Here is a 22,729-nt window from a genome sequence, read left to right as displayed (position 1 = left end):
TTAAGTACTATTATGTGTTGAGATTGATCTTTATTAGACAAGATATATGTGATTCATGTTGCAATGTTTTGTCCAACCTGTATTTAACATTGGTGTTCCATCCATACCTGAATGCATTAAGTTGAGAGGAGACTTAAGGGCTGATACTAGAAGTAAAGAGCGAGCAAAACAGGAAACATCTGTTTCCGGTGATTGCTGCTTGAAGGAAGGTTGCCAAGACAACCAGTGGTTTCTAGCCGGCCTGGACAGGCATCAGCTAAGGAACATTCTCGAAACTTCTAGAAACTTCCAGGAAGGCCACCTGACGTGCGGGATGATGTCATTCCAATGAGGTAATACCAGAAGCCTATAAATAGGTTGCCCGGATACAGAGCTGGCGCGCTTCTTCCTAGTCAGGGCGATGGCCGTGACGCTGCCCGGAGTAAAAGAACGAAGATGGATTTTGCATTCTTTTTGAGATTGAACCAAAATCTACTAAGATGAATTTCCAGAGTCTTCGAATTGGACTTTGTCAAATTTTAAACTTCGAGGAAAGCAGGGGAGAAATCAACCGGACAGAAAAGGGGAAGTCGCCACTTTTACTTTCTCCTCATGGCCAGACCTTTCCTCTTTTTTAAACAGAATTCGGATTTTGGAACAAAGGAGAGCCGATCACTCGACTTGTTCAACCAAATAGGATTTTAGACCTTTAGTCTCCTCTCTTGTTCTGTCTGGGTGAGTCTTGTTATTTTGTTTTTTTGACTTGCAATTCTTTTTCTTGCTTATTCATTAAATCTCTTCTTGAGCCTTAATTCTGTATCGATTATTTCGTATTAACTATGTCGAGCATGGTTTTATATGCGGTAATTACAACTTTAAAATGTCTTTATTTCCCTATCATAGTCATTCTTTAAATCCGTTCAATTCTTTTTAAAGTGAAGACAGCTTTAATCCTTAACATCAGGAATTGTCAGATCTGGTTCGAAGTAGTTATCTTGAGCTCAGCTAGGGCGAGGGCGCTCTAGTGAATTAACGAATCCTTGAGGTCTTAACAAAGGCATCTAAAAAATATCCGTAACGTAATACCAGCATCAAACAACAGGAGGGAGCCATCATTACGGCGCGGTCATACCGGCGACTTGTCTCGAATTGAGTTACTCGGCTTGCGCGTCGGATGACTTGAAAGGGGTTGGCGTCGTATAGAAATTACATTGATTCTGGTAGAATTAATTTAACTCGGGTGGTCAGCTACGGACGAGTCCCTCCGCCCCGGCTTATTGAACCCGTTACTGGGGAGCCGGAGGCACTTCGATAAAAAGTGCCCGTTTGACATTTTGGCGCCCAACGAGTTGAGGGGGGTTGTGAGTTAAGATTTATTAATAGATGTTTGCTCGCAGCTCCAAAACGAACCTGTGTGGAGTTTTTTCATTTTTTTCTTCCTAGGAATTGTCATAATTCTGCTCACTGATACAAACAAATGTCAGAACGGCCTTGAGTGACATAAAAACAGTCTCTTTATGGAATAGAGTTTCCTAGAAAAGAGCCTTTTAAAGCACGGGAGGATTAGAACTGTTTTGTGTCATAGTAAACGGTGACCGCTACCCCTTAGCACGTTGCTATAAGGATGAGTTTTGTTCGCAGAGTATTCGGCAGAACTTGCGAAAGCTAGAGGGGCCGGTACATGGGCACGTTTCTTGCGTGGCGGTACATTGAAAGGCAGAAAGTGCATCCCGCCGTTGAGAGCATCAATTAGCGAGGCGGGAGTTCTCGAATTGGTGTTCTGAGTAGAGGCGACGCAAAAGGCGCCGTTGAGTAACTAAGAGCTGTATCGTCCCTATTCCGAGTGCACACGGAAAGGTTCGAAAGGAGACAGCTCGAACCTACAACTATTTTTTGGAGGCGGCTTGTGAAGCGAACCTGGCCTCCAGAGTTTGCTAAATACATAGAGCTGGCATGGGAGCGGCACCTCGCTGTGTAGTGTGTGCGCTTTTTGAGGAAGGAGTTTTAGAGAATGAAGAAAAAAAGGAAAAAGCTAAAGAGGAAGAGCAGAGCAGGCCGTTCGCCCGGTGGGGGCTGAGTGTGCTCGGGGAGAGTTTTAAAGCGACAGTCTGTGTTTCCCACAGGGTGTTTGAAGCGGGGAGAGGATGACATTTGCGCTGCGTTGCTTGGTTGTTTCAATGTTGTCTGTCGGTGTTGTGTTGTAAGACGAAATTGGCTATAATGGTGCACTGAAGAATATGCTGGACTGTAGTTTGTCTGGTTTGCACGGCAAAATGGGAGAAAAAAAAAAGTGGGGGGATTAGTTGTTTACAGGAACTGGTCTAGCCCTAATAGGATTTTTGATTGTTTTTTTTTTTCTTTTCCCCCTTTTTTTTTTTAGAACAGAGAGTTTTCTGTCTGAAATAGGATGAAGCAAAATTATGAAATAACGACATTCCAATCCTAAAGTCAGGAGAACTAGTTGATTGGCTGTGTCAAGACTATACAAGTTTTTGCACAGGAAAATAAGAGAGATTAAGTTATATAAAGTTGAGGCAGCAAGAATTTTTATTAATCTATTGGCAGCCGTTTTTTTTTTAATCCATTTTATTTTATTTTGGGGGAAGTGAGTTATCAGAATCTTTGAGAGAGGAAAAAGAGGAAACAGCTGTCTCGAAAAAGGGAACTGTCGACAGCCTTGAGTAAGACCTCTGAGGCTGGCTGACTTAGAAGAAGATGAACATTTTTGAAGTTTTTCTTTTTTTTTCTTTCTTCAAAATTGTAAACATTTTTGCTGTGAACAATCAGGAGATTATTAAAAAGTGACTGAAGAAGATTTGCCAGCAAAAAATGTTGTGGCGGCAGTCCAATTGCCACAAAAAGAAAGCTATATGCATGTGTCCAGCACACAAACACACACAAGACTGATGAGATGTCAAAAGGAAACGAGTTGCAGACAGGCCCGCAGAATCAGACACTGCGAAAAGAGACGGATCAAGAAAGGATGGAGACCTGAAAGCTCATTGGGGCTTCATCCCTAAGAGGGGTTACCGACGTTGGGGAAGAACGCCCGGTGACGCACAGGCAAGAGAAATTGCTCCCACAGTGTTGGAAAGACTGTTGGAGGTTGTGAACAGACACGCAGGGAGCGTGAGAGTCATAACCAACAGCCGTTATGGTGAAGAAGCCCTCATAGACGTTCTGGACATTTGGGAAGAACATGACTATGGGGGTGTAAAAGGAAGACCGGATGGGCCCTAAGAGGGGGCCTGCTGGAAGAATGAAGGTTCATCGAAACGTCCAAGAAAGGATAATTATAGTTGTAGGAGTTGAGAAATGGGACAAGACCCCTCGCGGAAAGTGGTCCCATATGTGAGTCCGTGAAGAATGTGGTAACGGCCGTACATGAAGCCATAGGGCACGGAAGAGCCGTGCCTACACGGAAAGGAGTTGGAGAAGCTGGAGCTCTGGATTTCCAAAAGTGCAATTCGTGCTGCCTTGCATGAACTGTGTAACAGGTACAGCACAGGTCGCAGAGGACAGCGAACAGACGGATTGACTTTCAAGCACTGTGCCATGGGGGCCAGTATGTCGCTGGACCCATGTGAGTTGACAGCACAAGAGGTGTGCTTGTGGACTCCTTGTCAAGACATGAAGGGCTGGAAGCGGTGAGAATAGCCGACGCCAACAGGAATCGTGAGCGTGATCAAGACGCTTGAAGAATAAAATCCAGAGGGTGAGCAGTTGAAACCATTGCCAGCTGACCCGATTCGAGCTAAGATGTAACCAAAAGAACCAGATTACAGCTGACAATTTAGCTGTCCCCGCCTTGGTGTGTTTGGCCGCATGCAAAGGTGCGGTTATCATACGAAGAAAACAGAACGGAAAAATGGCCGGTCGGGCCCTGGACCTGCTGAGAAGAGCCACACGGGGCTGTGTCCCTAGGCGATGTGACTCTTTTTATTGGAACAGGGACGACGAAACACCGTGTGAGCATTTGTGAGCATCGTTGTCAAGTGGAAGGAGTCTGAAGTAAAGACCCAAGCCTTCAGGAGGAAGACGACATCGGTGCTTCGGAGGCAAGACACGTGACGTGGACTGACCTTTGGCGACTCCCGGAGCCTCTGCGGCCCCGGGTCTCCAGATGTTTTGCAAGATAAATAGGTGACCAGTGAGTGTGTAGGCTTACTGTCCCAGCGATGTTGAGTTGATGGGGTAACTCCTCAGCATCGGTGATATAGAATGGTGCAAATTTAGACAGGTAAATTTGGTAGTTTTAACGCACCGGCCAACTTTGCTAATCTTACATTATATTTCATTTGCAAATGTAAGTGGAGGATAAATTTGTTCGAAGAAGTCTCTCTTCCAGGATGGGGAGAGTCAAGCACAATGGTGCAGCAATGCCTAGTGTCCCGTTACCCAAGACTAAATTCAGCAATTATTGAGAGAAGAAAGCAAAAAACAAAAAAGGAAATACTGGAGGAATTTGAATCCCCGGCCCCAACTTCCTCCCCTTTTTTAAATGGTAAACGTCTTCTTAACAGGGCTCCAAAAAGCCTGTCTAGGAAGTCACTGGAGAGTGTCAAAAAGAATTAGATAGAATAAGTCCTGATTTTATAATTTTGAAGGAGTTAGTAATGATAACTTCCTCCTTTTCAAATTGTAAACGTCTTTTTAACAGGGCTCCAAAAAGCCTGTTTAGGAAAGCATTTGTCAGAGAGTGTCAAAGTATAATGTAGAAAGGTTTTGTAATAGCAACTTCCATTTTATTTTTGTGTTTTATTTTGGAAGCAAATGTGAACAAAACACCTGCTGGCCAGTCCCTCTGCCATGCGGAGGGATTGACCGTTCTATGTTCTAAACTTGTGCGTCTATGTGTTTCAGACAAGTACGTGTTTTGAATGCACCCAGGTGCATTCTTAGTAGATTGAATCTGTCGAAATTTGCCTGGACGGTCGGAAGGTTGTGGTGAGCTGTGGCTTTCCCACATCCCCGCCGTCTTTAAATGGCTTGCCCCTAATGTCAAGCAAGGAGAGCAGGCTGAGTGGAGCGCTTTAGATGGGGTGGCTACTCTGACCTGATGACTTCAGCAACGCAACTCGAGACGTCCCACGGCCCACCGAGACCATGGGTTGTCCTCGTTTTGAGACAGAGTGATATCCTGTCGCACCATCTGGCCTCTGGTTCACATGGCTTAGGGCCACCTGGACGGTTCACAATGCTTCACGTCCCACTGGCGGTGTGGCCGGTGTGTGGCTGTTAGCCTGGCTCATCGTCCTGTGTCCAAAGACTTCTACACCCGAGTAGCTCCTGTCGTGGCTGTGTGACCCTCCCCTCGGTGCGGAGGACCTTGCCTCGGACATTGGTCCGGTGACGGCTTCTTCTTCAAGCCATCACTGAGGGGGGCGTCGACGTCAACGACAACATCGACAACAATGGCAACGGCAGCGACGACGACGACATCAGCGTCCGTCACGGCGGCCTGTTCATTCAGGACCGCATGGAGCGCTTGCTTCGGACCCGGGAGGGGCTTGCAGGATAGGGCTGCCTCAGCCCGCCCGACGAACTACTCCCTGATTCCTCTGCTGGAGAAGTTGTGGACATATAATTTTATTTATTTATTTTTCCGAGGACGAGATGCCAAAGTGGCTCCCAACTGTGGTGGGGGGGGGGGGGTGTATGTTGCCTGTCCCGAAATTCAAGGAGGGGTTGTCAAGTGACATGGAGGTACGAGATGGTGTAAACTTAGGTAGTGAATTTGGCCCAGGCACATTGGCTATCCCAAAACATGTAGTAGTTCAAAATTTCACCAGGAGATGGTGTTAAAGCTTGACATAGGGGTGACCTGATGGAAATGAACAAATCTACCAAATTAAATAGTTAGCAATTGGGAGGACACGACCTGTTCAAACACGTAGATATGCACAATTTTGGAATATGAATTTGCTATGCCATAATTTTAAGATGCAACAGCTTGAGCAATATCAATATATGTGTTTAGGTTGGAAGAACCCATTATTGTGTTAAGTACTATTATGTGTTGAGATTGATCTTTATTAGACAAGATATATGTGATTCATGTTGCAATGTTTTGTCCAACCTGTATTTAACATTGGTGTTCCATCCATACCTGAATGCATTAAGTTGAGAGGAGACTTAAGGGCTGATACTAGAAGTAAAGAGCGAGCAAAACAGGAAACATCTGTTTCCGGTGATTGCTGCTTGAAGCAAGGTTGCCAAGACAACCAGTGGTTTCTAGCCGGCCTGGACAGGCATCAGCTAAGGAACATTCTCGAAACTTCTAGAAACTTCCAGGAAGGCCACCTGACGTGCGGGATGATGTCATTCCAATGAGGTAATACCAGAAGCCTATAAATAGGTTGCCCGGATACAGAGCGGGCGCGCTTCTTCCTAGTCAGGGCGATGGCCGTGACGCTGCCCGGAGTAAAAGAACGAAGATGGATTTTGCATTCTTTTTGAGATTGAACCAAAATCTACTAAGATGAATTTCCAGAGTCTTCGAATTGGACTTTGTCAAATTTTAAACTTCGAGGAAAGCAGGGGAGAAATTCACCGGGCAGAAAAGGGGAAGTCGCCACTTTTACTTTCTCCTCATGGCCAGACCTTTCCTCTTTTTTAAACAGAATTCGGATTTTGGAACAAAGGAGAGCCGATCACTCGACTTGTTCAACCAAATAGGATTTTAGACCTTTAGTCTCCTCTCTTGTTCTGTCTGGGTGAGTCTTGTTATTTTGTTTTTTCGACTTGCAATTCTTTTTCTTGCTTATTCATTAAATCTTTTCTTGAGCCTTAATTCGGTGTCGATTATTTCGTATTAACTATGTCGACATGGTTTTACATGCGGTAATTACAACTTTAAAATGTCTTTATTTCCCTACCAGTCATTCTTTAAATCCGTTCAATTCTTTTTAAAGTGAAGACAGCTTTAATCCTTAACATCAGGAATTGTCAGATCTGGTTCGAAGTAGTTATCTTGAGCTCAGCTAGGGCGAGGGCGCTCTAGTGAATTAACGAATCCTTGAGGTCTTAACAAAGGCATCCAAAAAATATCCGTAACGTAATACCAGCATCAAACAACAGGAGGGAGCAATCATTACGGCGCGGTCATACCGGCGACTTGTCTCGAATTGAGTTACTCGGCTTGCGCGTCGGATGACTTGAAAGGGGTTGGCGTCGTATAGAAATTACATTGATTCTGGTAGAATTGATTTAACTCGGGTGGTCAGCTACGGACGAGTCCCTCCGCCCTGGCTTATTGAACCCGTTACTGGGGAGCCGGAGGCACTTCGATAAAAAGTGCCCGTTTGACAGGGGTGACTCACATCACTCACAATCGTGGTCGCCTTGCGGGTGAGATGGGAGGTGTAAATGTCCTTCAAGGAGGGGAGCGAAGCACCAATAATCTTACCAGCCGTGTTCACTATGCGCTGCAGGGCCTTCAAGTTGTAGTCAGTGCAGCCGCCACCCCAAACAGCAATACAGCTGGAGAGGACGCTCTCAATGGTGCCGCGGTAAAATGTAGTCATGACGGCCGGAGGAGCGCTCGCTCGCCTGAGTTTCCGCAGGAAGTACAGGCGGCGCTGGGCTTTCTTTGCCAGTGATGCGGTGTTGGTGGACCAGGAGAGATCCTCACTGATGTGCACCCCCAGGAATTTGGCGCTGCTCACTCTCTCCACCACAGCACCGTCGATGGTCAGCGGCAGGTGTTGGGTGTGACCAACAACAATCTCCTTGGTCTTGTCGACGTTCAGCAGGATGTTGTTGTCCCTGCACCACGTGTTCAGAAGGTCAACCTCCAGCCTGTATTGAGTCTCGTCTCCCTTGGTGATGAGACCCACCAGAGTCGTGTCGTCAGCAAACTTCGCTATGCGGTTGTCGCTGTAGGTTGCAGTGCAGTCGTGCGTCAGGAGGGTGAAGAGCAGCGGACTGAGCACGCAGACTAGATCTCTCATGCGCGCTGTTGTTGGGAGCCCATCTAAAGCGACCTCACCATAGGGCGGCCATTGGTTTTCACAGGGCGAGTCGATCACTCCTTTCATTACAGTCAATGGAGCACGGGCTGTAAATTGCGAAACACAACCGATTTTCAAACGGTTTGTTTAATCTGGCAAACCACAGATTAAATTACGGGCACCAACAACTATGCAGCGTGCCTAAAAAATGTGGTTTAAACCTTCAGCCTGAATCATAGCCGTGTTACAGAAAATTGTTATAAACCAATCTGTTTGTAAATACGTAAACAGTTCGTCAAGTTACGAGTACCGTTTTTTTCCGTGTATAATGCGCCGCCATGTATAATACGCACCCTAAAAATGGCATGCTGATGCTGGAAAAAAGCCTGTACCCATGTATAATACGCACCCAATTTTTATGAATTTTTTTAAATATATATATATATATTTTTTTTTTCTTTCTTTTTTTTTAAGTACCAATGATCGTCACACACGTCGGAAGGCAATGGGTCCCATTTTTATAGTCTTTGGTATGGTCTTAACTAGGCTGGATGTAATTTTTTTTGTTGCCGTTGATTTCTCCAACTGCCCGTAAACGCACCACCGCGCTCCGTGCGCGCATGTGAAAAAGGCGTGCGGACGTGAAAAAGGCGGCTCTGTATGGGAGAGACGTTGAAGAGGAATAAAAACACCCTTGGAAACCAAAACTTGCCACTCGTCGTGACTCGGAGCCGCAACAAATGTTTCGGATTTGTGTAGGGTACATTGTGACAGACAGCAAACGAGCAGGTGATCGAGCAAGCGTCTGATACGAGAGCATTGCGGTCGTATGGAGCGTGTTTGAAGTGAACAGCAGAGACGAAAGGAACAAGGCAAAGTGTTGTGAAATAAAATATTACATGTAATACGCATTTTGTTATTTGCTGATTGAAACTGCTAATTAAACTGTGAATTGAAACTAATAGGAAGAAAACAACTCTCGCTCTTTATATAGCTGACGTGTCTTGCGTATCCGTATGACGTCCGGTCCGCGATGGAGATTAAAAAACAAACAATACTTGACAATAACACACCATCAAGGATTGCACCATCGCATCAAACGATGTGTCGTCAATTATGAATTTTACTAAGTGTTGGGGAGGATGGCTGAATGCGATGCGCGATTGACAACAAACAAGAAGAAAGGTGATTTCAAGTTTTATTTCGGGGGAGATTTGTCATGTCTCGTCCCCAGTTTTGCTATGTGTCTAGGTTGCCATAGTTTCTGTTCGCGTCGCCCCTCTCTTCCTGTGTCACCTCAATCGATGTAACGTGTTTTGTATTTAAGTCCTGTCTGCCCCTCGCTCACCGTCGGATCATTGCATGTGTTACTGTCATGATGTGGTTTCTGTTCCTGTCTTTGGTAATGTCACCCTGTCTTTTTGTTCCACGACTTTTTCGGTCAGTCCTGTTGTTGGTTTTGTTGTACCATAACTTTCTTTAAAAAAAAAAAAAAAAAAAAACCTCAAATTTTTTGTACCCATGTATAATGCGCACCCCAGATTTTAGGACAATAAATTAGTTAAATTTTGCGCACTATACACGAAAAAAAACGGTATTTGAGTAAATCATCTACCGTAATTTTCTGACTATAAATCGCACCGGAGTATAAGTCACACCAGCCATAAAATGCCCAAAAAAGTGAAAAAAAACATATATAAGTCGTGAATCGTGTTGAATTACTTGAGAAAATTTGGAGAATTTGTGGTGAATTTAAAAATTGAAAGTTTGGAATATTTGGTAAGTGGGAAGTTGTGGAATAGGTAGGCCAAAGATGAACAGTTGAAAGTTGGAATGGGTTGAATCGGTTGAAAAATGTAGAAATTAGAGTAGAAAAACGGAATTTTAGAGATTTTTGGTTGAATTTCAAATTTGGAATTTTTGGTAAGTGGGAAGTTGTGGAATAGGTAGGCAAAAGATGTACAGTTGAAAGTTGGAACGGGTTGAATCAGTTAAAAAATGTAGAAGTTAGAGCAAATGTTGAATCCCTATAGAGAATGAATGCGAAAATAAAAAAAGCAATTGCGCCAAAATCTTTCTAGATTTGGAACAAAACAAAAGAAAACGGCCTCAAGAGGTTCACCTTTGGGGTAAAAATGTTGAAACGGGTTAAATCGGACAAAAAACGAAAATGTTAGCGGAAATGTAGCTATTTGGGGCACTTAGTGTTGAAATAAGGCCACTTCCGGTTTGATTCGGGTCATTTCCGGTCTAACTTGGGTCACTTCCGGTGTATTTGGGTCACTTCCGGTTTTATATAGGTCACTTCCGGTTTAGCTGAGGTCACTTCCGGTTTATTAGGGGTCATTTCCGGCTAAAAAAGGTCGCTTCCGGTTCATTTGGGGTCACTTCCGGTTTACCCGAGGTCACTTCCGGTCTATTCTGGGTCACTTCTGGTCTATTTGGGGTCACTTCCGGTTTATTTGGGTCACTTTGTCCCCGAGTTGCCGCCGATTGCGGTTCTGTTTCCCCGAGTTGCCGCCGATTGCGGTTCTGTTTCCCCGAGTTGCCGCCGATTGCGGTTCTGTTTCCCCGAGTTGCCGCCGATTGCGGTTCTGTGTCCCCGAGTTGCCGCCGATTGCGGTTCTGTTTCCCCAAGTTGCCGCCGATTGCGGTTCTGTTTCCCTGAGTTGCCGCCGATTGGGGTTCGGTTTGCCCGAGTTGCCGCCCGAGTGCCGCCCTGAGACTGGAAGGTTGTGGGTTCAAACCCCGGCCGGGTCATAACAAAGACTATAAATATGGGACCCATTGCCTCCCTGCTTGGCACTCAGCATTAAGGGTTGGAATTGGGAGGTTAGATCACCAAATGATTCCCGAGCGCGGCACCGCTGCTGCTCACTGCTCCCCTCTCCCCCAGGGGATGGATTAACATCACATTGGGATGGGTTAAATGCAGAGGACAAATTTCACCACGCCCAGATGTGTGTGTGAGACCATCATTAGGACTTTCATCTTTTTTATTTTTTTTATTTAACATGCTGCGTGTAACGCAAAGGACATTGAACATAATCTACATGACACTGACGTACACTTAACATAACATAACAATATACATTTAACATACAGATTGTAATCCCATAAAGTATAATTATGTGTAAGAGTTCAAAAGTTGATGTTTTAGTTGATGTTTGAATGTGGAAACAGATTGTGATATTTTGAGGTTGTCACACTCATACTGCTCGCAATCTCCCATGAGCCTCAGCAAAGTGTAAACAATCGCGTTTCTCAAACGAGCTCCTATAAAATGATCAGAACTGACTAAAGTTCGATCTAATGCATTGGTACTATTTACCTATGTTTCCCTTCTATATCGATCCGTAGATTTACTCGAAACATTAACGGAGCAGCCTATTTTGAAATGAAATAGCCTCGCGGGTACAACAGCTATTCGGTGACGCCCCCTGACTACAGTTACCGTAATGTTGGGAAGCGATGCGACCTTGTAATTTACTAGTCGTACTAAAACGTACTAAAACATTTTGGCAGAGCACTGTGTACAACCAGTATGGATCAACAAATTCATCACTTGATCCATATATAAGGCGCACCGGACTATAAGGCGCATGGTTGACTTTTGATAAAAATTTTGGTTTTTAGGTGCGCCTTATAGGGCGGAAAATACGGTAATTGGTTTTCCCAATGTTGAGGGAAAGTTTGTTTACTTTAAGCCAAGAGTTCACCCTCTGTAGTTCCTTGTTGAGAAAGTCATGAAGTTCATAAATATTATTGTGTGATACAAACAGGTTAGTGCAGTGCTTCTCAAATAGTGGGGCGCGCCCCCCTTGGGGGGCGCGGTGCTATTCCTGGGGGGGCGCGTGTGACCCTGGGGAACAGGCTTCTTTTTTGGCAGTACTCGAATAAAGTGTAATTGCGAATCTTCACAGCAGGGGGCAGTGGCGCTCTCATTGTTACTTCTGTGACGTTTGCGACATTGCAACATTTTACGACTTACAAGACAAGTTAGGATAGTCACGGTGGGGAAGGGGGGGCGCGAATAGTTTTCTTCTTACGCCCCGTAACAGAAAATAATTGAGAAGCACTGAGGTAGGGGGACAAAGGTGCAAAAAGAGACTTCTGGACCGTAGTCCTCGGGCATAAAAAAAAAATAGAATACAATATAAAAAGAAAAATATGGAAAAATAACAGCAATTGTAGTAAAATTAAGAATATAAGCTATGAATATTTACAAAAAAAAAAAGAAGATAAAATGGTGGTAAAGTGTCGTAAAGTGTATGAAGTGTATGAAGTTTAGTAATGCTAATAACAAAAAGAAATAGTGCACGGGTTATAGAAGTGAAATAGATCTATGCATTGTGTGGCAGAGGATATTGCACATGATGCGGCTTAATGAGGCCTCGCCTCCAAATTTTGTGAGCTCGCATGTGGCGCGTCCTCGAAAAAAGGGTGGGGGGTGTCGCCCTCATCTCGAATTCCGAGCTTAGTTTTAGGCCTCGTTCGATCAACGTATTTAAAACATTTGAGGTTCTCACTGTCCGATCCACCGCTTTACCGTCATTTTATCTTACTGTTATTTACCGTCCACCCGGGGCTTACTCTGGCTTCCTGGATGAATTTTCAGAATTTGTGGCTGATCTAGTATTCAATGCGGATAATATAATTATCATGGGCGATTTCAACATCCACATGAATTTACCGTCAGAGCTACTTACTTCGGCGTTTCAGACTTTAACTGATACGTTTGGTTTTACACAAGCCGTACAGGCAGCAACGCATAAGAATGGAAATACCATAGATCTGGTATTATCCCGAGGACTTGCAACCTCAAATATAGCAGTACTGCCATACACTACTGTTTTGTCTGATTATTACTTAATAAAGTTTGAGATTCTAGTTCCTTGTCAAAGACAAGAGAGCAATCAGCATTATAGGAGCCGTCATCTCAACTCCATGACTTTAACTGCGCTATCTGAGATACTGTCGCCGGCAACCGCTATATTTCTCACATACGCCGGCTCTATTGATAATCTTACAAATGAATTCAATGCGACATTGTTAAATGCCATTGACTCTGTGGCGCCGTTACGTCTGAAAACTTGCCGTAGAGTGCCTACTCCGTGGTTCACAGATGAAACGCGTACGCTTAAGCAATTGTGTAGAAAGTATGAGCGCAGATGGCGTCTAACCAAACTTGAGGTTTTCCATCAGGCATGGCAGGATAGCCTCCTGAAATATAAAGATGCGCTTATCTTGGCAAAAACTCGGTATTTTTCGCAAGTTATTAATCTCAATAAAAACAATCCGAAACACCTATTTGATACAGTGGCAAAGCTGACTCTGCGCCAGCCGACCCCTGATAGTTCCTTCCACTCAGCTGACGAGTTCATGAAATTCTTTGCTCAAAAGATTGAATCCATTAGGGATGAGATCAAGAATACCATTTGAATCGCTCGGTCGAGCCCGCCGTTTACCAACGCTGATGATCATGCAACAACCCTCTCAACTTTTAAAAGCGTGTCTCTTGAAAGGCTTACACAATTGGTTAGTGCGGCTAAACAAACATGTTTACTCGACCCTCTTCCAGCCAAACTGCTTAAAGAATTATTTCAAATTTTAGGACCGTCCGTCTTAAATATAATCAATCTGTCTGTCTCCTCTGGGATAGTGCCAACAGCCTTTAAAACCGCTATCATTAAACCGTTACTTAAGCGACCAAATCTTGACCCGGACTGTCTCAGTAATTATAGGCCAGTTTCAAACCTCCCATTCATAGCAGAACTTCTTGAAAAAGTAGTAGCGCAGCAGCTTATCGATTACATGGTCGCCAATAATCGATATGACACTTTTCAGTCTGGTTTTAGAGCTAATCATTCCACTGAGACTGCACTTGCTAAAGTGACTAACGATCTCCTCATAGCTATGGATTCAAACACTTCGTCTGTACTGTTACTACTCGATCTTAGTGCTGTCTTCGACACTGTAGACTTCGATATTTTATTAGGGCGTCTTAAAAGTTGTGTTGGTATTTCAGGGTCAGCACTAGGCTGGTTCCATTCCTATCTATCAAACAGGACGCACCGAGTGGTCCATGGCAATGCGTCCTCGGAGCTCTATAATGTTACGTGTGGTGTCCCACAGGGATCGGTTCTCGGACCAATTATTTTTAATATTTATAGGATTCCGCTTGGGGACATAATACGTAAATATAATATTAGTTTTCAATGCTATGCGGATGACACCCAATTTTATATGCCGTTATCGATGACAGATCCGCGGGATTGTTGTAATCTTGAGGCGTGCCTTGCGGAGATCAAGCAATGGATGTCTCTCAACTTCCTTCGTCTTAACCCAGATAAAACTGAGATGTTGATAATTGGTCCAACTCGTTGTCAACACTTATTCAAGGAAACCGCTATAACTATAGATAACCGTACTATCACTCAAAGCGATACTGTAACTAATCTCGGGGTAATATTTGACCAAACTCTCTCCTTTCAAAAGCACATTAAGAATATAACCAGAATTGCGTTTTTTCACCTTCGTAATATTGCAAAGATTCGTCCGATCCTCTCGACCGGTGATGCGGAAACTATTATACATGCGTTCGTCACGTCGCGCCTGGACTACTGTAATGTACTATTTTCGAGTCTTCCTAAGTCCCGCATCAAAAGTCTACAGTTAGTACAAAATGCTGCTGCAAGGCTGCTCTCTCGGGCAAGAAAATTTGATCACATTACCCCAATACTAGCCAACTTACATTGGCTCCCGGTCCATTTAAGATGTGACTTCAAGGTTCTTCTATTAACCTATAAATCATTACATGGCTTAGCGCCTTCATATCTCGTCGACCTAGTTGTTCCTTATGTTCCGTCTCGTAACCTTCGTTCGCAAAACGCTACCCTTTTAGCGACACCGAGGGCCAAGAAAATGTCTGCAGGCTCTAGAGCATTTTCTATTCGGGCTCCAGAGCTTTGGAATGCCCTACCAATGGATATTAGGACTGCTACCTCAGTAGAAACATTTAAGACACGTTTAAAGACACATTTCTATGACATGGCCTTTAACTAACCTGTAGTGGCCGATTCGGCTGGAGTTTGTTTTCTTTCCCTCTCCACCCCCTCCCTCCCCCCTCCCCGGCCGGGGAGGTGGTTAGGTGGCACCCATGCTGACAGCGGCGATCTGGATTCTCGTGGGCCAATTCAGGATGGGGGAACTGCAGCTCAACCTCCTCGAAGACACTGCCAGGACAATTGAGGGCTCCTTCGGCAGCCCTCTGCTCTGACATGGACATCCACTTCTTATTTCATTGATTTTCATGTTGTATCATTTGTGTCCTCTCTGCATCCATTTCAACCTGGTGATCCTGAAAGGGGGATCCTTTCATCTGTGGTCCCTTCTCAAGGTTTCTAATTTTCCCCCGGAAGGGGTGTTTAAGTTTTTCCTTGCCCTTTTGGGAGCTTAAGATCAGGGGATGCTTTGAGAATAATTGTCAATTTCTGTCTATGTGAAGCCCTTTGAGACTGCTTGTGATTTAGGGCTATAGAAATAAACTTGAGGAAACTTGGGGATTGAATTAAATACATTAGAATAGTGTACGCCTAAAGAAATAGCTCATCAATTGGAGCAAAGTAAAAAAATATTTTATAATTATTATTATTTATTTTATTTATTATTTATTTTATTTTACTTAAGTAAAATAAAATATCAACTTGGACGCATGTTTTACCTCCCCCAACTAGGGGCAGAAACTCGAGTTTTGGGTTAAAAGTAATCGCTTTTATTTCCGGTAACGGTTCGTCTGGTAATAATTTTAAAATCCAGGAAGGAAGAAGCGCCGCCGCCGAGAGGGTCCCGTTGTTCAAGTTGCGAAAGTCGACGTTGCTTCAGAAAAAGAACAAACCAACTTACTTTTCTGTAAGACAAAGAAGGGCTGCATTTAGGTACGTAATAATTTTGAACAGAGCATGCTCTGTATGTTTCAAGAATGTTTTTGCGAGTGGTTTGTTTGTTTGTTTGTTTGTATGTGTTTGTTAGGGGGTGGTTTGGTAAAGTTAACATCCTTTACTTTTTTAAACTTGGTTAAAACTTATTCATCTTACGTTTTTAATGTAAGGCATTTTATGTTGCTTGAAATGTAGACCCATATAAACTACTTTGGCTAGTACAGTGGCGCCTCGGTTTTCTGACACAATCCGTTCCAGAAGGCTGTTCGAGAAGTGAATCGTTCGAATTCCGAATCATATTTTCCCATTACAAATAATAGAAAAAAATGTAATCCGTTCCAAGCCCAAAAAAAAACCCGCCTTTTTGAAGCATTTTTTCATTTGCGCATTTTTGTCCAATCGTGCAACTGCAGCGTACCGCCGAACGCACAACCGTAGCGCGTTGCCGATTATTGTGACAGAGCAGTCGCTGAAATTTAGAAAATATTTTTAAAGTCGTCCTGTACTTTCCAAAATTTAAGTGGACATCAGTGCGCAGGGAGTTTAATTTTGTCCGATCGCGCAACTGCAGCGCACCGCCGAACGCGCAACCGTTGCGCGCAACCCACCGCGCAACTGCACCGCGCTGGTCGCATTATTGTGACAGAGCGGTCGCTAAAATGTAGAAAATATTTTTAAAGTCCTAATGTACTTTCCAAAATTTAAATGGACCTCAGTGCACAGGGAGCTTAATTTTGCTTTAGGTGCGTCTTTGTGTTTTAGGATGGCTTTACTGCTCCCACTTGCTTCCTTTGGAGGCATGATTAGTGTTGGGTTCACAACATTTTTCTGAAAAGAATCTCACAGAGGCAGGATATCTCTTTTTGGCGAACGATCATCTGCAGATGGGCTCAATCCCAGACACAGCGAGTGTCGTTGGGATCTGCGCCCTTCCTTCAGTTTGGTCGTGCCTTTTATTGAGGAACAAACAAAGGGGCAAGTGTACATGTACATGAATGCATAGCTTCTTTAGACGGGAAGGACATTCCACAATTACATCTCATGACCACCGCGCAACAGCGATACTATTAGGACAGAAGCGGTATGGTCGTCCCATGACTTTAGCTAGACAAAAGACGTAGTCTTAGTGCTCATGGGATGGATACCTCTGTTGGAGTTCTCATGACTTCTACTTAAATAAGACGTTTGTCTGCTTCAGCCATCCCATGACAACCTCATGATATGTACATGGATAGCTAACTATGGGCTCATTGTATAGCGCGGCTCGTGACTCCACACATGAGCTCCTTAGCCAGCCATCTGCTCCCAAGACATTATCACGAGGCCAAACTATCACATGTTGCGGAGAATCTTGCACACATAAGTAGATACATAGAATCCAATGATAAAAAGTATATTTTTCCCAACAATTAGAGTTGATGCAATCCTAAGAGTAACGAGAACGTAATAACGAATGGAGTCAGTTGGCATGTGGGTCCTCTCGGCTCATCTCGCGAGGTTCGACAACCGAATTCGTCCGACATCCGAAGCAAAAAAATCTCGAATTTTTTGTTCGAATACCGATTTGTTCGAGAACCGGGACGTTCGAAAACCGAGGCTCCACTGTAGTTGGAGTGAGCGTGTTTTTCCGGGGTTGGGGTGTTATTTGCAGGGTACAAGAAAGTTCCAAAACCATCCACTCCGGATGAGCTCTGGGATGATGGCATGGCAAAGATGTAATTTCCGTTTTTTACCCATGGATTTGTGATTCCAAATTTAGCTCAAGGAGTGGCACGTGAAAAAGTAGGTGTTTATCTTCTGATAGGCTATGCAAAAAGTGTATGTTGTAATTGCAATCTTCAATATGGAACTTGCATTTATGACATGTCATTCATTGCCTTGACTTTCACACTCCGGAAACCATGGCGGATGTCAAAGTGCAAAATAAAACCCAGGTTTACCCTGTACATTTTCATCATTTGGATAACAACTTGTAGAACAAGCAATTTTATCAGTACAATTTTAAAATAACGTGATTGGATATGTACAACAGCCAAATTAATTTGCACCACATTCAAAGGCACAGACAGAATGCCACCATATTTTTTTTTCAAACAGGGCAAAGTTTACCATTGGAGAATGGTTCATTTGAATCTTGCAGCTAACATTTGCTTCATTCTTCAACAGCTAGGACAGGGGTGGGCAAACTTTTTGACTCGCGGGCCGAACTGGGTTCTAAATTTGGACCGGAGGGCCGAACCAGGAGCAGATGCACGTAGTGTTTGTGTGAAGTAATATAAGCGACCTGTAAAGGCCATTGCATAAAATACTTTGGCCTTTAGTAGGTAGTAAAGCATGGATATTCCAAACAAGTTTTTTGAAAACAAATGCATTCATTAACAGCATTAAAAGAAAAATCACTAAAGAACTGCTATCAGTGATTCTCATAAAATACGACACTGTTATTATGAATAACAGTCTCCATCACTTCAGTGCCTGCAGGTCAGATTAATGAAAGATGTTTATCTTATGAGATCACATCAAACGGCAAACATTCTGACCAACTATATCATCTTGAAGAATCGGCAAAAGCATACATCCAAATAAAGTACCGTTTTTTTCCATGTATTATGCGCAAAATTTAACTAATTTATTGTCCTAAAATCTGGGGTGCGCATTATACATGGGTTTGTGGGTGGCTTTAGCGTAAAACTGTATCTGAAAGCTCAGCGCGCGAATTACAAGAATGCTGTCGTCACAGCCCACCCACGCTCTAAATTCAGGACTGATACAAATAGAGCGCGAGTGCGCCATGTCCGTACTACTGAGTACGTACACGCACTTGTGAGTGTGCACCGAGCTTTCTGACACGGCTTGCGGTAGTACATGGGCAGGCGAGCGGTTCCCCATCTACTGGGGAAACGCAGTCATTGCAGGCAAAATGACCAAAAAAAATGTTTAATAATACAATTTATTCAGGGTTGGCGGGCCGGATTAAACGGTCCCGTGGGCCGAATGTGGCCTGTGGGCCGTAGTTTGCCCACCTCTGAACTAGGAGGTGATTGTGAAACGCCCATGACAGGGAAAAGTAAGAGGGGTTTTTTTCGTAGGCATTAGTCATTTAAAAAGAGGTCATAGCTGTAGTAATTTAAGTGAGTATTTCATTTATATTTCTCTTTATTCTCAGAGCTTCTGAAGGTCATCGTGGAGCCCCCTCTGGCAATCCCTGGGCTGAGGAGCCTCAACTCTCGTTCAGAATGTGACGCGGAGAGTGGACGCTGCTCATGACTGATCTAGAGACCTTTGACATGATGTCCAAGGAAATAAATGACAAACAGGATGCAAGACTGAATGACAGAACGATTAAGCTTAGAATTGCTTAGTCAAATTTTCGGATGTCCCCCCACACACTCTTGATAGCTTACAATTTGTAAGGTATCAAGAGTGTGTGGGGGTACATTTGTAAATTACAAATGGAACCTGTATGATTCTGTTTGGTTTAATTGCTGTACTGTCAAAGTTACTGACTTTTCAGTTACTTTTTTGCTTGATTTACAAGAAAAAAAGTCCTCAATTCAATTTTTTTCTACTCTTAATTCCACTCTTCTGACACACTGTTCATAATTCCTTGTATACAGATTGGAAAGCAGTCTTGTGTTAGGAGGCCGCTGATTTGAAGACCTGCATGTTTTCAAGACCATGGACCAGTATGATTAGTTTGACATCTGTACTGTAGATTAAGACAACAGTGAAGGCTTACGATGTGGTGGCTGCGCTCAATGTTGATATTCTTTTCTGTTGTAGACTCGACACAAATGACGTTCAATATGCGTGCTCGTGTGACTCGTCCAAAATGCCCTCAGGAAGACTGCTGATATCCTGGTAAATAAAAAAATAAAAAACCTGTCTGTTCTTTCCTGTGCGGTTGCTTAATGTTCGAAATGTGCGACTGACATGATGCATCAAGGAAAAAATAGTTTACAGGTAGTCGTGTTTTTTTTCCCATATTCATATTTCTTTTACAGAGTAATCCCAAGGTTTACAAAGGGTGGTGCCTGATGTACATCAAGTTCATCTTTGTAGAAGCTGTTGGCGACATGCACAGAGGCCACGGATGATGAAACAAGGACCGCAATGGCTTTAAAATTAAAATGGGCTCCAGAGCGGAGTAGAAAAGAGAGTGATGTTTATATTGTTGTGTTTCGCCAAGCTGGTTGTTTTGTTTATATCCTACATAAAATAAGTATATATTTATATTGTAACGTAGTAGTTTTGTTCTATTAAATAGTCTCCATTTTTTAATACTGTACGTATAGTTTTACATTTTTAAACATATGATTTAAAAACATTGCACATTCATATTTGTGATGGTTGGATGATGTTTGAAAAAATGTATATATTTAGGTTCAATTGTCGTTTTGGTTAATTTTAACATCAAAAGGTGTATTTATATCTGCAGGTAACATACCGTATTTATCGAACTAAAAGTCGCTCCGGAGTATAAATCGCACCAGCCATAAAACATACAATATAAAGTGAAAAAAAACATATATAAATCGCACCGGATTATAATTCGCACTTTTGGGGCAAATTTATTTGTCAAAATCGAAGACCAAAAACAGACATGAACCAGCAACAACAGGCTAAACAATACGGTATGCTAACGTGACATATACACAAACGAGGAGCTGAGAACGGGCCTGACGTAACATTCAGAGAGAGGGAACGTGACACAGGATTATATAACGTTTTTTGTATTTGATGGACTTATTTTTCTGTTTCCAAACTTTTTTCACCTTGGTGATGCACTAAGTGCGGAACAGAACTTGATTCACGAGAGTTGGTTCAGAAACCTCTGAACTAATAACAAAGCTGATTTCTTGTGCGAGTCGCAAGATGGCGAGCCACCAAAGAGGCCTTTGAATTTTTTCTCACGCAGGAGCGAAGAGCACTTGCTGGACGAGGTTCATCGAACCTGGTAGGATCTATCCATATTTTTTTTTCCCCACTGCTACACCGAGGTGGATTTCAGAAAGGATTGATTGACTCTTCAGGAACAAAGCAGGAGAAACAAACTGAAGGGATAGAGACATTTGGATAACGAAAGTCGTTCAGTTTTTTGCTGAATTGTTTTGAGTTTTGTACATTTTGTCACTTTAATTTTTTTGTGAACTATATACACGATGATGCTGAAATGGTGTTATTGAAATATTGATTGGTGTGAACAAAACCAGTGAAATCGAGGGAATTTAAAAGTGGCTTTACTGAACTCAAATTAGATTTACTATTGTTTTCGAATTACTTACCCGTATTGAATATTATTCAAACAACACAAAGTGAGGTAACTAAACCGATTGAACCTTAGAATTAATAAAACAACCCGGGTTTTAATTGAAATTCTTTAAACTGGAAAGTTTACTGAAAGGAAACTTATTTTCTTCAACTAACGTTGAGTTTAAATGTAAATTGTATGTCTATTGTTGTAAATTGTATGTCAACTATTTTTCTCTATTTTTCTCTTCTAAAATAAGCCGGCAGTTCAATCCAAACCTTGGTCTGTGGTCATTTATTTTGCTTACTCTATCACCACTGCAAATATAGCCGAACTTAGAATTGGTCCATGATCTAAATTACTGTAAGCACTGTCCAAAACAACGAAGGTGTTACAGAAGTGGCGAGCCAGCCAGGAGTGGTGGTTAATTCAAATAATATTACCTGACCCAGACCTTAAAATAGACCAAGCCGGGAAAAAAAATGGAGGTCATTGATAAAGAAAATATTAAAACCCCAAACTCAGTTATAGTTAGTGGGCTCACTGACACTGATGATGAAGAATTAACTGACTTCCTGAGTAGGTACGGGCAGATTGCTAGAACAATTCAAATAGATGAACCGCAGTCTTCCTACCACAGAAAGGCCATTGTGGAATATGAGAGCGGCGCTGCCTTGACCGCACTTGAACCTTTACTGCCCCATACACTTGAATGCTCCAATGAAGTCTCTTACCACATCAGAGCTCTGTCAACTGAGTATTTATCAACTGTTATGAACAGCGCCACCCACAGCTTTTTCAGTGAACTGCAGAAAATTGCCAAAATAAGCGGCAAATCTTTCGAAGATGTTTAGCATGAACACCTTTCCAAATGTGCTCAGTCGATTGTAAGCAACCCAAAAACACCCGAAGATATGAATTCCGTCTCAGAGAACCAAAATGAGCCAACAACCACTGTTGAAAGACCACCAGAAGTCACTGACCAATGTCAAGATGAAACTATGAAACCAATTAATCCGAATATAAGCTTCAGTTCTCCTGTAACACAGTTAACCAACCACAAAGTGACCAACCATCTCACATACCAGCACGCTTTTTAACTCCTCCAGAGGTTCAAAAGGTTGTTGTGGAACACATAGTGCGAAGTGAAGCTCCTGTCTCACCGATAAATTCTTCTTTCCGCCTCAGACAGTTTTCAGGTAAAATACCTTATCCCAGTCACGAGGTTGATTTTGATACATGGCGTCACAGTGTTGAGCTCATACTGCAAGATCCTGATTTATCTGATTTGCATCGTTCACGGAAGATCTTAGACAGTCTTGTAACACCTGCTGCAAATTTGGTGAAACCTCTTGGGCCTAATGCCTTACCATCTGCCTATCTTGAACTGCTGAACTCAGCTTTTGGCACAGTGGAAGACGGCGATGAGCTCTTTGCCAAATTTCTCAACACATTTCAAGACCCAGGTGAAAAGCCTTCACACTATCTCCATCGTTTGCAAACAGCGCTATCCAAAGCCTTGAACAGAGGTGGAGTAGTAGCCGGTGAAGCTGACCGACACCTTCTGCGTCAATTCTGCCGCGGCTGTTGGAATAATGCCCTGTTAA

General features: G+C 43.1%; 1 protein-coding gene across 1 annotated transcript; it reads left to right on the top strand.

Annotated features, from left to right (window-relative positions):
- The first annotated feature begins 7,550 nt into the window (after positions 1-7,550).
- Positions 7,551-21,863, top strand: LOC133158583 (uncharacterized). Its single transcript, XM_061285871.1, has 3 exons — positions 7,551-19,557; positions 19,655-19,732; positions 19,876-21,863. Exon 1 carries the CDS (start codon positions 12,351-12,353, stop codon positions 13,371-13,373), a length of 1,023 nt encoding a protein of 340 aa, XP_061141855.1. The 5' UTR covers positions 7,551-12,350; the 3' UTR covers positions 13,374-19,557; positions 19,655-19,732; positions 19,876-21,863.
- Positions 21,864-22,729: the final 866 nt, after the last annotated feature.

This window comes from Syngnathus typhle, linkage group LG8 (assembly GCF_033458585.1).
Source record: "Syngnathus typhle isolate RoL2023-S1 ecotype Sweden linkage group LG8, RoL_Styp_1.0, whole genome shotgun sequence".
NCBI classification, from domain to species: domain Eukaryota; kingdom Metazoa; phylum Chordata; class Actinopteri; order Syngnathiformes; family Syngnathidae; genus Syngnathus; species Syngnathus typhle.
The sequence above is the reverse complement of the archived record's forward strand: the minus strand, read 5'-3'. Positions and strand labels throughout refer to the sequence as shown.